This window comes from Amaranthus tricolor, chromosome 1 (genome assembly GCF_026212465.1).
Source record: "Amaranthus tricolor cultivar Red isolate AtriRed21 chromosome 1, ASM2621246v1, whole genome shotgun sequence".
Taxonomy (NCBI): Eukaryota; Viridiplantae; Streptophyta; class Magnoliopsida; order Caryophyllales; family Amaranthaceae; genus Amaranthus; species Amaranthus tricolor.
In genome coordinates, this window is record NC_080047.1 from 4674593 (window position 1) to 4690791 (window position 16199).

Here is a 16199-nt window from a genome sequence, read left to right on the forward strand (position 1 = left end):
ATAGAATCATATAACACATACTTAATTACATAGTACTCAAGACCTCTGAATATACTGTATTTATCTCATAAAATTTGTCAGATTAATTATTGGTGAAAAAATAAAAAAATATATATATAATAAATACAATAAAAATATAATTTAAATGTGTTAATAAAAATTAATACTCAAAACCAAAAGTTGAAATTTCGTAAATTTGCTAAGAGTGAGGATTAGAGGAAGTAATTATATGCACTCCAAACATCATGACTCCCAAATTTAAATCAGCTATACACACAAAGACACGAACTACTATTCTCCTATGGGTAGTAGAAAATTTTTTGCCAATTTTTCCCTAATTCACACACTCAGAAAATATATAGATTCAGTTACGTTAAAACCTAATTTTTTGCGCGTTCAATTAGATCAATCCGATACCATTTCCCCTCAATTTCCGTTAATTTTTTCCGTAGATTGCATCGCTTAATACCCTAATTTTTGCCCACATTTTTTGATTTTTGCTGATCAATTTCAATTAGAGGGTTTTCCATTTTGATGGAATTGCTCACATTTTCCGGCTTTTTTCGGTGATTATGTGGGTTTAGTAAGTGTGATTGATCGAGTTTGAAGGTGATTGAATTTAATTGAGAAATTAGAAATGAGTACACAGCGGCAGTTGGTGACTGCTCGTGACTTGGTCGATGAAGCAAAGAAGCGAATTGTCATTCTTTCAATATGTGTTGTTGGTCTTTCTTATCTTATGTCTTGTAAGTTTTAATGCTAATTTTGTTCTGATTGAAATTTTTTAGTTCATATTGGAGTATTTGAACTACATATTTGAGACTGTTATTAGTCCCTTTTTCATTAAGCTTAACAATTTTGTGTGTTCTATAGACTTTAAGGGTAGTTTAGCTCAGAATGGGAAATGGTGCCAAGGCAGGAAATGTAATTCTTCCATTGGAAAACAATTTATTTTAAGATTGTGGTGTTTATTAAGGAATTGGGAATTGTTGCATTAGTTTTCAAAAGTGACAAACAACATTGTTTTGGTTTATTACTGGACAAGTATTACATAAACAATAATGCTAAAGCCTTAGATATAAAAGATTGGGGGTATGCTTCATGAATCATAAATTAGTCCCATAGGTTTAGCGGACAAGTAGTATTGCATTGATGTATTATATGATTCAGCAAATGAAATAAATTTGCGCGAGTAAATTATTGGGTGAAATTTATTGGAAATAGAATCGAGTTAGAGATTTAGAAAAAAAAAAAAAAAAAGTGCATGATACGAGTGGTTAAGACGGAAAGAGAAAATAAGTTTGTTAATTAGATTAGAAGGAGGATAGGACTATGTCAAAAAAGAGCACTGTGCAAAATCAGTGGAGCACACTAAAATGAAAAGTGGTATAAATTGAAAGGGACAAAGGCAGTATTTCACATGTTGCTTACGTAGTTAAACATTATTGACTGACTGTAATTCTTCCTTATTCCTTTATAGTTGCATACAGATTGGTATCTGTATTTATTTGGCATTTTAAATTTTAAAATCTAATTTTGCAATCTTTGATGGTTGGTGATTCCTTTCCTATTTGCTCAATAAGCGTTTCAAGAAGTGGGTAGTTGATTTTTTATGAACCATGGTAGCAGATAAGAAAGGAGATTGAGGGTTTGAGGATATTTTAAGAATTTCTTTGTTTGTGCAGATATGTGGTAGCCTTGTAGGTAGGTTCTTTTTTTTCTTAATTTTTTTTTTCTTTACATTTTCTTCTACATTTAGTTTTTTTTTACATTAGTTGTATTTTACTATTTTTTCCAGAGAGTAACAAGTTTCATAGCAACTTCTTCTATGGAGTGCTGTAACCCCCTATACTCCTTTTGAATTAAAACATGTGTCGGTTTAGAAGATAAATTCATGTTTGCTCTTATAGGAAAATGTATTAAATTTGTTATTTACTGGTTGTAGAAAATACATTCTTAGAATAGAACCTGACAAATCTTATTTTTGTGAGATTGTAGTTTATTATGCATGATTATTAGGATTTTATCTTCTAGGAAAAAGTGATGTTGGAGAGCAGACTCACAGCAGAATAAGCTGAATAGTAGTGAATTTTCTCTCATTGCTTAAGTGTTAATTGAATGCTTAGATTGTTGGCTTTGGAGATGTTATTAGTCATCTTTGGAAGCACTTAGTTGAACAACAATGGGCAATGCTTAAATTTAGCTCTCCGGGCAGGGTCTAGGAAGCACTTGAACATTTTTGCAAGTGTGCCCTAATGTGGTAGTTGATTTACACATAATTGTCTTTATTTTATTTTAATTGGCTAGTTTAGGGAAGATTTCTCAGAATTGAAGTTTCCTAGATATTGCTAAGTTTGTAAGCACACTTATAGTCAGCAACTGATTGTTTTGCACGCTTATTGAAGTGACAAGTACGTCAGTTTGGGTGAATCTCCCTGCTGCGGTTGTTCTGGTCATTCTTTTCCGTTATTTTTCGTTGGATTTTGAGATGCGGCGAAAAGAAGCAGCCTACAATAGCAAGAGTTATGGAAATGTTTCCATGGAGAAGACTCAGATTTCCGCAAATGATGTGATTCAGGAGAAGCCTCTTGATGGTCCTAAAGCTTCCCTTATGATGGATAATTGGAGAAGGAAAGTCAATTCCCCTCCTGTTGAAGATGCAATTGATCATTTGACAAGACACATAGTTTCTGAATGGGTTACAGATCTCTGGTATTCCAAATTAACCCCTGATCTGGATGGTCCAGAGGCACTAGTGCAATTAATGAATAGCGTTTTGGGAGAATTTGCACATCGCATGAGGAATATTAATCTCATTGATCTTCTGATGAGGTATTAACTCACATTCACCCTTCATGTTTTCATGTCAGTGGTTTTGAAGTGCTAATTGTAGATAATATATCTGAAATGATGCAGGGATGTTATTCATCTGATCTGCAAGCATCTGGAACTTTTTCGTATCTGTCAAGCAAAGATCAAGAAGAATTTGGCATCACTTACTTTTGATGAACGCGATATGGAGCTGAAACTAGTCCTTGCTGCTGAAAACAAATTACACCCACTTCTTTATTCTGCTGAGTCAGAACATAAGGTGCTTATTCTTGAATCTCGATAGATGTTTAAATTTGTGCCCTGAGTTTCTGAAATGAGATTTATATGTTGCGATTATTGTTGATCCCCTGGTATCTTAAACTTTTCATTGACTATTGATATTAGGTAAGTGGGTTGTTAGTTTGAAACTTGAAGCACTTTCATTTTCTTAAACAACTCTGAAAGAAAAGTGAGTGCTCCTATACACTCACAAGATATAAAAGGTTCGAAATTTTGGAATCAAAATAGATAAGAATAATGACTTTTTTATTCTCCTCTGTTTCTCTGGTCTTTCACTCATTAATTCACTTCGCTGTTCCCTATGGAACCATGAAGCTACCACATAAATGCTTTGAAGAAAGACAAGTAGTTCTATAGTGCAAAATATTGAATACGAGCGCGTTTGCAGTTTCAGTCTTAGGAACAACTTTTGCTATGTTTTTGCAGTTGTCTTGGCATACATTGTTGTCATGGTAAACTCAAACACATTTACAATGCGCTGATGTCGACAATATTAATTTGCACAATACATAGTTTGCTTTCTTTTCTTGTTGGAAGAAAAAGTATTGATCATTTGTGGAGTTAACTCTTTCATTTTTTTCCTCGGTTTTTTCTTTGACGATCTTTGTGGTTTACTGAATGATGTTGATAATAATGGCCCTTGATTAGCTGTCGTGGCATACCATTTTAATGGCAATGACTGTGAGCAGTTTAGCATCATTTTGGGAGATTTGAGCCTTCTCTTTTTTCTTTTTCCTTTTTTTTGGGGGGTGGGGGAGTGGGGGTGGAGGAGCTCTTTGAGTGTGAAGAGGGTTCAATTAAACTTGCATATTGTTGGCTGTTTGGTCTTGTGGATGGAGCAAATGAAAGGGACATGGTATTTAGAGCTCTTGTCAATATGTGATATATGTATGGATCGGAAATGATTTCGTCAAAGGGGGTTGTAACTTGCAAGAGGTACTTGCTTGTATTAGAATGGTAGGTGAAATATTGATGGTGGTGACAAGAATGGAGATTTGTGGCTGTGATTGTGACTCGAGTATTGGAAATGGTAACAGAGAGGATGCTTTGAGTTTGGAAGAGGTTTAGTCTCATTTTTCTAGCAACTGTGGTAATGATTGCTAGTATTAGTGTACCTTATTGCGGTTATGTGTAGTCTGTGATGGTTGATATGTGGTGATTTTTATATATAAAGTTGTATAGATTTCAAAATGGCCATTTCAGCCAACACCTGATTGTCCTTATGACTCTAGAATTGTTGATTTTAGGGTTTTAAACTTTTAACAATCTCAAAACTAATATGTAAGCAATTCAATATTTCATGCTTGGAGTTCAGTGGTAGCTGAATAGTGATAGTCCAGTGGTGATTGAAGTTTGCGAGGGGCAATGATCAAGTTGGATATCTGTTGTCCATAATACCAGGGTCATTATTCATTATACGGCTCAACTTTGAACACTAATTTTTTGGCAAAATATTGCTCTTTTCATGATATATTATTGTTGAGTGATTTTGATCTTATACCAAGTGATGTAGGATGAATTTGAAGGACATGCTGTGGGACATGAAAGCTGAAACAAAGTTTATTCTCTAGCTAATTCTACAAATATCACATTGGAAATTTGGAACAATAAAAGTTTGACTATCCTCGCTGAGACGTACTGTGGGTGAAAGTATTTTTTTTGAAGTGACTAATTTTATCTGGTACTGCTTGTAACAAGGAATATGGTAGTTAGAAGAAAAAAAGGGAAATCACATAACTTTAGGCATTTTATAGTTAGACTTGGAACTTTAGAATTGGTCAACGATATAAGGAAATTTAGAAATATTAAAGTTGGATGTTCAAGCTTGATGGCAGATTTGCGTTACAGGAAAATATGGTTGATTAAATTACTAATATCGTTAAAAAATCTGGATCAACATTTTTCTATGAGTTCATCAGCCATTTTGTTGAGGAGAAGGACCCTTTTTATGATAGAAAGCCCTAGAACTTCTAAAGAGAAAAAAGTCTTACTCAGAGATATAATTGATTCTTCTTGCTTTTCAAGTGCCTTGGTACACTTTGAAACATACTCTGTAGAAAGAAATTTATGGCCACTAGTCTTCCGCTTTGTATATATTATTGTTTGACCTCATTTTTTTGGATACATGCAGCAAAGCTATATATACGGGGTCTCAGTTACTGATTTAGTGATTTATGACTTAGTTGAGAGCTTCGTTGTGAAAGTATTAAAATACCTTTTATTTTTCCTGCAGTAAGGTCTTTGTTATTGTTATTCTCTTCCTCCAATGAGTCAAGTCATTTTTATATTTAAAGAGTTTTTGGCTGCAGTTTGTTCAAATCTGCTCTCTGAGTTTATTACATAGTTTTTATAAGCTATATTGTATATGAACAGGTATTGCAGCACATAATGGATGGTGTCTTGTCTTTAACTTTCAAGCCTGAAGATCTACAGTGTTCTTTCTTCCATTATGTTTCTCGAGAGCTTCTTGCTTGTGCAGTAATTCGACCAGTTCTAAACTTGGCCAATCCCAGGTATCGGAGGAAATCTGATATTTTATATCTTTTGTCTTTTCATTTGGGTTTAGTATATCTTGGTGTGATTTATTTTAGAAGATCCTTTCTTTCAGAATTTGGGTCTTGCCTTCTCTAATGTTGATGTGGCGTATTGTCATTCGCTTGTTTGTTGTTGTTGGGTCATATATGTATGTATATTAGATGATATTCTTTGTTATTCTTAATGCTGCCATAGGTTTATAAATGAAAGAATTGAACAAGTAGTAATGTCTGCAAAGAAGCGAAATGGGAGAGGTGCAACGGCAAATGATTCCTCACTCTTAAACCAGAATGGAGATACTTCCGATAATTTCTCACCGTTCCCAGATCCCTCTACCACTGGCGTTGAACTTGTTGAGCTTAAGAGCAATCAATCTAAAAGTTCTTTAAATGACCTCAGTGGAGGGAAGGTTGACAATAAAGATGCTTCCAAGGATCCTTTGCTTTCAGTTGATGCCCGATCTACTCGTTCTTGGAGTTCTCTGCCTATGGGACCTGCAGCTGCTGCTAGTAGCAACATTGATCGGTCTGCCTCTGGAGGTGAATGGGGTGATATGTTGGATTATATTTCTCACAAGAAAACACGGGCTCTTGCTCCTGAACACTTTGAAAATATGTGGTCCAAGGGGCGAAATTACAATAATGAAGCTGAAGCAGTGAATCATATTCTTCCTCGAGATCCTTCAATAAGGAGATCTAATACAGTTAATTCTTCAAATGTCAACATAAAACAGAAAGAAAGTGGACTCAAGACTGCTTCCGTTGAGAGAGGAGTTATTCTTCGTGGTTCCAATTTGAGGCCTCAGTCTGAAACCATGTACATACATGCTGATAGAAATACGTTGAGTCCACCTCCGCTTACATCAGATGAAGATGATGAGGAGCGCAAACTTATGCTTTTGGATGAGACAAATTCTGAGAGCAGTCAAAGCTCTTCAGGTGATGAAGAAAATAGAGTAACAGGTTTAGATTCTCCAACCACCAAAGTTTGGGATGGTAGAACTAATCGGAATTCTGGTGTTTCTCATATCCATCATCCACTTGAGGGCTTAGTGGGAAAGAAGGGTAAAAGGACTAACAAAATTCAGCATCAAAGGTTGCATAGACAGCAAAGTGGCCGGAAAAGGTCTAGATTAGGCAGTCAGAAGACGTCATTGTGGCAAGAGGTTGAGAGGACAAGCTTTTTATCAGGAGATGGACAAGATTTACACCCTTTGAAAGCAAATGTGAAAGATGATGACTCTAGTGATGATTATGACATGGAGACTATGGGTAGACTTCAGAGTGGAACAACTGCTTCTTCATCTGCTGCTTCATTGTTACCTGGAAGCTTTGCATCGTCTGCCAACTCCCCTCAAAGTACTTTCCTAGGAGATACATTTTTTAAGTTGAGATGTGAGGTATGTGAATGATCAACAACTATTTGCTATGACATAGGAATGCATATTTCTGATGGCCTTGTGTTTTTTACAGGTCTTAGGCGCAAATATTGTCACGAGTAGCTCTAAAATGTTTGCCGTTTATTCCATTGCAGTCACAGATGCTGAAAATAACAGTTGGTCGATTAAACGAAGGTGCCTAATGCTTTCAATTCACTTTCTATTTGTGTCAAAACTCTTCCCAATCCAGGATGACACTTCTATCATCACACTACTAAAATAGTTTGCCTTTGATAGATATCGACATTTTGAGGAGCTACATCGACGTTTGAAAGAATATCCAGAGTACAATCTCCACTTACCGCCAAAACATTTTCTGTCTACTGGCCTTGATGTGCCCGTAATACTAGAACGCTGTAAATTGCTTGATCAATACTTAAAGGTTATATGTTCCTTCTTTTCTTGCCATTTCCACATCATATATTGACAGTCCTTTGCATTACTATGAGTTATGTGTTGTGTAATGGTATTGTTTTGATAGTTATTTATCATCTCTGATAAGATTTTACTAATTATTATTCTTTTGTTTTGGTTTGTCCTGTAAATTATCCGTATCCTCCCCAATCTCTTCCTTCACTTGATTTTTCTATCTCTTCTGCTGTAGTGTTAGTTGTAAATTAGTATTGTATAGGGCCAAATAAAGTATAGTCTTTATTAATGGCGATTTCCGTTGCTGATTTGTTTTGGTTCATGTAGCCGGTTCCATGTTGGAATTAAGGCTTTGGAAACATAGTTGTTGTTTTGTTGTGCTGTAATTGAATCAAAGTTGTCCATCTTAAATAACTCTTTGATGTTTTCTCTTTTCCTCAGAAGCTCATGCAGCTTCCAACTATTTCAGCATCAATAGATGTGTGGGACTTCCTAAGCATTGACTCTCAGGTTTGCTATTAGTGGGGCTGTTGTTTGTGTTATTACTTGTTGCAACATCTATAATGTTTCTTAATTGGTTTTCTCTGGACTGCACAGACTTACACATTTTCCAGTGCCTTTTCTATCGTTGAGACATTGACAGGTGAGCTTTATTTTATTAGTAAAGTATAGTTACTTTTTCATCTTTAGAAATATCAGCATACATTTAAAGCTTCAATTCTGTTAGTATTCTATTGTTTGGTTTTAGGATTTCTTGTCTGCCACATAGTATGTTTTCCTTTGCCAGTTTATTTTTTTTTAACAATAAAAACACCAGGAGGGCGTTACCCATATACAAAGGTAGCTAGGGAATTTTCCTTTTCTTTTTGAGAAGAAAATACCCTGAAATTTCCCCCCTTATCTGTTGGTATTATATCTTTAATGCCTTTTGTTTTTCAGTTAAGTCACATGAAAACATTGCAAGCTTATCTGGCCGTGGAGGCCCAAAGATGAACCACTTGAAAACTAGGACGGATTGTGCAGAATCTGAAAACGATCAATCGTTATGGATGAATCATAGTTCTATGGATGGTTTGAAATGTGATATGAAAAGCACTACAAATTCACCTGCCAAAAAGGGCTCAGGTGGAGAGTCAGATAACAAGATACAAAAAAAAGTTTCTGCTGACCAATATGTTGGAAGAAAAGGGAACGCAATTGCAGGGGATGTGAAACAAGATGCTGTTGATGATCCAACTTTTCCTGAGGAGGTGCTAAGACTACAAACATATGAAACTTGTGTCTTTGTTAATTTTAGTTAAAATAATGGTACTTAGTTTTATTTTTCTTAAAAAATTACAGAATAGAGGAACACTTATACTAGTTACCTTGTACTCACAATCACATTCGTCTGTATTCTTATTGGGTAGTGTCTTTTACCTGCTACACCATTTATTGATTGACTGGCGTCCTTTGATTTCAGTGGGTGCCACCAAACCTTACTGGACCCATTTTGGAATTTGTAGATGTTGTTTTTCAGCTTCGGGAAGGAGCATGGATCAGGTATTACTTGGTTTTTTGATTTATAACGTAAAAGTCATTGTATTTTTAATCTTTCGAGTTGAGGGTTGTTAGATGCCACGTGTATAAGCTTATCCTCTTTTACTCTTGTGCTATTTGTTAGGCGGAAAGCTTTTTGGGTAGTCAAACAGGTGTTGCAGTTGGGAATGGGTGATGCTCTTGATGATTGGTTGGTTGAAAAGATCCAGCGTTTACGGAGAGGGTCTATTGTTGCTTCAGGGATCAAGAGGGTTGAGCAGGTGTGAGAATTGCTGTTTTTATTAGATCATGAACTTAAAAGTTATCTATGTGTTCATGGTAGGTGTGATGTTTATTTAACACGCATCTTTTCCAATTTGGAATCCCTTTAATGTTTCTGATGAAAGATCATTGGCTTCATATATATATATATATATATATATATATATATATATATATAGGAAGAAGTTCAAATGAGAACCATCCTTATATGAAAACCGCGAGAACCAAATTGCCTGATAAAAAAGTGGATTACTTTTCGGCAAAAAAGTGTTATTTTAAGAAAAAAAATTCTGAACAGAACTCAAAAAAGGTTTTACTTTTTACATAAAAAGGTGTTACTTTTCGGAAAAAACGTGTTACTTGGAGTATAATTTATTTTTTTTGAAAAATATATTTTTCTTCTAAAAGTAACACTTTTTTTGCTAAAACGTACCGACAACATTTGGATCATATGAAAACTAATTAAAATGGTGAAAACTGAAAACAAGTGTAAATAAAAGCTTAAAGGATGTACATCTTCCAGTGGCAATTTTGTAAATAATTGGACATTTTCTAAAAGGTGTACATACATGCTTAAAAGTTGTACATATCCAGATGATATTTTTGTAAATAATATGTATTTTTTTCCTTCACAGAAATATGTACTCCCTATAAGATAGTATGTTACCTTTTGTCACAATATGTATATCTTATTTTGGTTTTCAATTTTTACCACTTTAGTGGTTTTCACATGATCCTATCCCTATATACTCCCTCCATTTTTTTTTTCAAATGTCCCATTTGGTTTTTGGACACTATCTATTATTTACTCTTAATTTGTATTTTATTCTTAATTTCTAAGTTAAAACATAGTCAAATGAGATCTTGTTTGATTCGTCCTAACATAAGATTTATTAATATCTAGTTTTTATAATTTTTAATTTTAATATGCACAATTAGAGATATTAAGGGTAGTATTAGTGCGTTGTCAAACTTGCCCAAACCAAATGGGACATTTGAAAAGAAACGGAGAGTGTATATATATATATATATATTATTTTTTGTCCTGGGTCAACTATTTCCAAAACTTCAAAATTTTTAGGGTTATTTGAAATCCCCAATCATTTTTTGAGGGAAAAACTTCCATTAATTAGTTGTTCCAAGTAAAAATTGATTGTTTAGTTGGTTTTTTCAACATTTGGGTTTGTTTATTTTATGAATAAGTGTAGGAATGGATGTCTTGTGGATCATCTTGTTTGAATTGGTAAATATGGGTAGAATTTGTGTTGACATAGTGGAGCAGTTTGTTTATTAAAGATTTGACTGGTTAATATATTTTATGTCTTTTAGCTATTACTGTTACAGATTTTTGAGAGTTTCTGCAAAACAAAAATCTGATTTCAGTTAGTCTTAGTTTAAGTTTGATGCATCAGATGTTTCTCTCTTAAATTATTCAGTAGTGCGTAAGTAACTCATTGGTAGTACTACTTTAGTGTTGTAGATTATCATAGGGGATAACATTTTCAAATCTATATCAATGCATAGGATGTATATTTTATATGAATGTGTGATTTATGAAGTTGAAGTGAGATTTTTGGCTTGAGTTTTAGGTTTTGACAAGACTACTAAACAATTATTATGATCGTGTTCATTTTGTGATTTGCAATCTAATCCCCACGAAAATTAGGATCTGTACTTTCTTATTTTATAAGGTCTTCAAATCTGTATCATATAAGCAAATAGGATTTACATTAGTAAATCTTTATTGCATATTGATTGATGATTCCGGAAAGGAAATAAAATGGGCCTTCTGAGCCCCAACTCACTAGTAGACTAGTACTAGTCCCTAAAGTAGGTAAAGCAATCACGTTAGCCTTGTGTTAAATTCTTTTGGAGAAAAGAAAAGATTCAGACAGGAGAAAAGATGGGGACAAGAAGTCTAACCTTCTGTTTCTGTTGGTGGAAAGGCAATTTCTTGGCTGGATTCAGGACTAAAATGAAGCTGCATCAGATGATCAGTCTTGCACTTGACCAATATCTGGGAAGTGTTTGCTGTATGATTTATATTTACTAGGTATAGAACAGTCTATATGTTACACATTTTGGCTACCTTATCAGTGGGTGGTAGGTTGGCAAATGGCCATTTCCATTATAATTGCAAGTATCAAGTACAAGAGGTAGAATAATTGTACCTAAGTGATGATGGGGCAGAAATAGTTGACTTTGGCATGAATATTAAAATGGGTTTTGAATATTAATTGGAAGTAGAGTGAGAGGGAAGAACAATCAAGTGTTAAGTTACAAAGAGAAAAAAAGGTTAAGATCATGGAAGTATGGATGAGAATCAGGTGCTATAGTACTGGTTCTATCATCATTTCTCAAGGTTTTGTTTTGGGTTCAATTCATGAGGAGCAATATGGGGGACGTGGTGGAGTATAGCTTGTAATGCTTCTAGATAATCTGTTTCATTTACAGAGGTGTTGTCTAGTGCTGTATGATGCATTTTGATGATGGCATCATCTACTAAGTATTGTTGCCTCTTTTTATTCCTAAAATAACCAACATAGGATCTCGAGTTGCACAACATGTACTCTGTAATCATCCATTGTGGGCAAGATTTTATGTTTTAGAGCTGTTCTGTAGTGTTGTTTTTGCATTCTCTTTTTTCTTTTCAAATAACCAACTTCAGATCTCAGGTTTCACACTGTGCCCTTTGCAACAATGATTGTGTGCTAAGATTTGTGGCTCTTGTGAAGATTTGTTTAGGGCTGTTGCATAGTGGTGGTGACTGGTGATGCACTCACGTCATGGTTGAATCTGGGTGATTTGGTGTGATTTTTTTATTTAGAGAGAGGCTGAATTGATAACTTGGAATTTTTATAAGTTGCAGTGATTTCACTTGGTTGGACTGGAACTATTTAGGACCTTACTATTGGTCAGTGGAAACAAACATTATGCGTTTGGGACTTGCTAGAAATCAATAAGCTATGTCAAAACACCTGGCTGAAAAATATTTTTTTAGCAAGTTTGTTATTTTGATATTTTTTTTTGATCGCTTAGAACTTAGAAGTTTTGGCACAAAGTGGAAGATAATTTCTTTGGCTGATACCTGGTACTTGATGGTGAGTATACATGCAGAGGTTTTGGAGCTGCTTGTTTTCATGATTCTAGTATATTATGAGTTGATGCTACATCAGGCTGAGTTGGTAACCTTACGTATGATTTTATTCCTACTTGGCCTGAGGTGCTGTCAACATCTATCAAATCAGTAACCAGGGTCCAGGAGATTTAATTTGCTTAGCTAATGGTGATGTAAAACAGGAGTATTTTTCCTAGTTGGGATTGAGTGTTATTTTCCAACAGCATATTTAGATTATTATTTATCGTTGTGCTGATCTTGCTTGGTCTTACAAATATACTAGATATTGGTTTTATGAGTTGGCTCAAGAATCTATGACTCCTTTTAGGTCTTGCTATTATTTTCCTCTATTTATATTAGGCTACGGCTCCTTTTAGGTCTTGGGATTAAGTATTGTTCTTTTTCTCTTTATCATTTCTTTATTTTCTTTGGTGGAATTAAAAATGGGGGATTTCATAGGATTACTTACGTTGTAAACAGTAGCCATGACTTGGGCTTGATAATGTCTTCTGATATTTGTAGGTTTTTGGATGATTTGCTGAATTTGTTTTTATTGTTATTATCTCACTAGCAGATACTGCATCCCAGTAGTTGAAGACACTAACACTTAAGTTGAATGCAGATACTTTGGCCAGATGGAATATTCATAACAAAGCATCCTAGCAGGCAAAAACCCCCTGCCTCTGGTAGCCAATCTCAAAGTCCATCTCCAAGTCAGCTATCATCACCTAAGGCAGAGGATGTTGATACAACTGCTGAACTTCAAGAGAGTGAGGCTGAAAGACGTGCCAAGTTTGTCTACGAGCTAATGATTGGTCAGTTACCCAATTACAATTTCAGAACTATACTTGTTCCTCATCCTGCATTTTGAAATATGATTAGTGGAAAATCTTCATTGCAGATAATGCCCCTTCTGCTGTTGTAAGCATTATTGGACGTAAGGAGTATGAACAGTGTGCTAAGGATCTGTACTACTTCCTCCAGGTAACTTGTTTCAGATTGAAGAATCAATTTTCTGCATTTCTTCCAACTTGCAGTTTTCTTAAGCTTTCTTCTGATCCATGATTGAGCTTACCGTGCACCACAAAATGGTTTTTTCATTCAGATACTGACCTAGAAACTGTTACCAAGGTCTAACTGTTAACACGCGCATGCTTGTGTGCATCTGTGATGTATGTATAAAATAGAGGCGGCCGTTTTAATATTTTAGTTTTCTTTTCCTTTTCCATTCTTTTCAGTTAGCTATGAACTCTTCTCGCAGCTCATAGAAATTGAGGGAAACAAACCTTGAGTTTTCTCATTCACTTTCTGTTTTTTGTCTAAAATTAAAATGAAGACTGCTTTTCTAAATGAAAATAGATTTCAGATTTGTGAAGACTTAATCTTGCTTTATTTAATTGAGGGAAAGTATACCCTTTGCTTGTTAACTGGATAAGGGATTTACATTTACTTGTTAGATTTCGGTCAATATTTCCAACCCTTGACTTGTCGTTTAGTTTAAGAAGCTTAAAATAGCAGATTGGTTGAGTTGTCCATCTGACAAATGACCAATCTGCTGTCCAGGGCTCGCTTCCTATTTCCCACTGCATCTTGACGTCTCCATTTATCTTGCTGCGACTTTTAAAGCTTTCTATTACTGTGAGCGCAATGTGCTCCACATGAATTAGAAATGCATTTATCCATTAGTATCTTCTCAAATTGTAACCTATCATTGATTGATTGGATATGCTCCTTTGTCCTAAAAGAATTTTACATTTTTCTTTCCAAATGAGTAATGAAAATAATATTACTGCTCCTATGTGGCAATGTGACACTGCTTCTGATTTACTGGCTGTTATTTGTAATTATATCGAAAAAGGGAAACTATCATGTGAATTTAGCTTCTCATCTTATATTTGTGGTATCGAGAATTTAAAGAACATTTTTTGCTAATATATATTGTTAAAAAGGGAAAGAAAACTAGTTGGTGATACCATGCCCTTAATTAGTTGGTGATACCATGCCCTTAATGTGTGAAACATATATAAGTTGTTATGCTAGATTGCTAATTGTATTGTGGAAACGACTGAAATATCCAGCATATTAAAAAAAGCACGGTCAATTGATTTGTAAGTACTTGATACTATTTCCCCTTATAATGGTGGGTTTTAGAAACCACCCTTCTGATATCATCTATTTTTGGCAGTCATCTGTGTGTCTGAAGCAGCTTGTCATGGATCTTCTCCAACTTTTACTTTTGTATACATTCCCAGAGTTAGACCCTGTATTCAAGCAGCTCCATGAAGAAAAACACAAGTTTGGAGAATTCAAGGTTGCTTGATCTTTTCAAAATGTTTGCATTACATTTTGTAAATTTCAACCCAAAGCCTTACAAGTATACATCTGAATGATCTAGTCTTTAGCATATCTGTAATGGTATAATTTTGGCCTTTCTACAACAAGTCTGTGATTATCATTTGTTTGGATTGTTCAGTTCTGTAAATTTTGAGGATGATAAACCACAGAATTTTCAATTTGCTTTTGCCCTGTTATTACACCTATTTGTGCTGCGTAAATGTATATTTCGAGATTGTCTCAGATATACAATTTGGTACTTGTAGATGATTAGATGCAATTCTTTATCTCCAATCTATGTTTTGCCTCTTAAGTCTTAAACGCTCCGTCAGCTTTGACATCGGTACTACCATCGGCATTGCTGCTTCATGGAGATCATTATTGTTGAGCTTGCATTCCAAGTGTTTGATAAAATTATTACATTATGTAAGAACAATAAAATGTTAATATCCTACTTTATAGTTTTAATAACCTACCCCTAAAGCTTAAAATGTCAACTCTAAGCTATTTTGTTTTGTGCCTCATTGTAAAATGAGAAAACTTGGTTAACAACCATGATACACTCATTTACCGCTTGAAAACTTGGTGGATTTACGTAAACTGTTTACATGTTAAGAATTTATCATTAATCTATGTTTGCGTAGTAGCAAAATGACCATAACTGCATCTAAACTCCCCAGTAAATCCCTAATTAAGACAAATTCTTCATTAAAACCGTTTCTGTAACATCCTCAGAATAGGCCGAACTTTGGAAAACACTTTTAATGAAAAACATGAACCAAAACCTACTCATGGGAGTGTTATCGCCACATCTATTTCTAATAAAATAAATGTAAGGCTTAACGACTAAGAAATAACTTAATAATTTTAAATCCAACAAAGGGTCTTACAACATAAGAAAAGACTGAAATGTAATCTATGTCCATATAAAATTTAAACAACCTAAGGTAAAATTTAAACTGAAATACAACTCTAATAAAAGCTATATTTCTAAGTGATCCTCACTCCACGATTCCCATGCCATCAATAACCTGCAACATAAGAATGCAAGAAAAACAAAGGAAAAACTTCCAAAATCAGGAAATCGAGTAATTCCAACTCCATCCCGTAAAACGATTAAGCTTGAAAAGTATTTAAGAAAATAAAATATATAGCTGAGTTTAAAAGAAAAACAATTTTAAAAAAACAATATATAATATCACATAAACCAATTTATTAATTTGATATTTAATAATGACAAACACATAATCAATTTTTAATTTGAGGGAACGAGAACGCCAGTAGGCCGAGGCTTTACCCCTATATCTACTTCATCAAGAGGTCGTAACCCCAAATAATTCAAGGCCAGCAGAGTAGTCTCAGAGAACCCTAGTGTGCACATCCCTTCTACTTGGATCACAACAAATAGAAGAAAGACCAAACATCGTATCAAGTATCAGAAATAATAATACATGTCGGCAGCTATACTAACCAAACAGGACAACCTGTTCATCA

General features: G+C 34.5%; 1 protein-coding gene across 1 annotated transcript; it reads left to right on the plus strand.

The window, feature by feature from the left end:
• Positions 1–180: 180 nt before the first annotated feature.
• On the plus strand, positions 181–14999 carry LOC130813952 (uncharacterized). The gene is made up of 15 exons (XM_057679895.1): positions 181–746; positions 2406–2832; positions 2917–3091; positions 5485–5624; positions 5842–7045; positions 7119–7219; positions 7322–7466; positions 7895–7963; positions 8051–8096; positions 8393–8703; positions 8916–8995; positions 9117–9252; positions 12994–13186; positions 13273–13355; positions 14557–14999. The coding sequence occupies exons 1-15, from the start codon at positions 638–640 to the stop codon at positions 14689–14691; spliced, it is 3354 nt and encodes a 1117-aa protein (XP_057535878.1). The 5' UTR covers positions 181–637; the 3' UTR covers positions 14692–14999.
• Positions 15000–16199: the final 1200 nt, after the last annotated feature.

Bases quoted from the DNA above. Each gene is read 5' to 3' on its own strand.
- LOC130813952 (XM_057679895.1), top strand. From the start codon at position 638: ATGAGTACACAGCGGCAGTTGGTGACTGCTCGTGACTTGGTCGATGAA. The intron at 8,704-8,915 runs GTGCTAAGACTA...CTTTGATTTCAG, and splicing joins ATCCAACTTTTCCTGAGGAG to TGGGTGCCACCAAACCTTAC. The intron at 8,996-9,116 runs GTATTACTTGGT...GCTATTTGTTAG, and splicing joins CGGGAAGGAGCATGGATCAG to GCGGAAAGCTTTTTGGGTAG.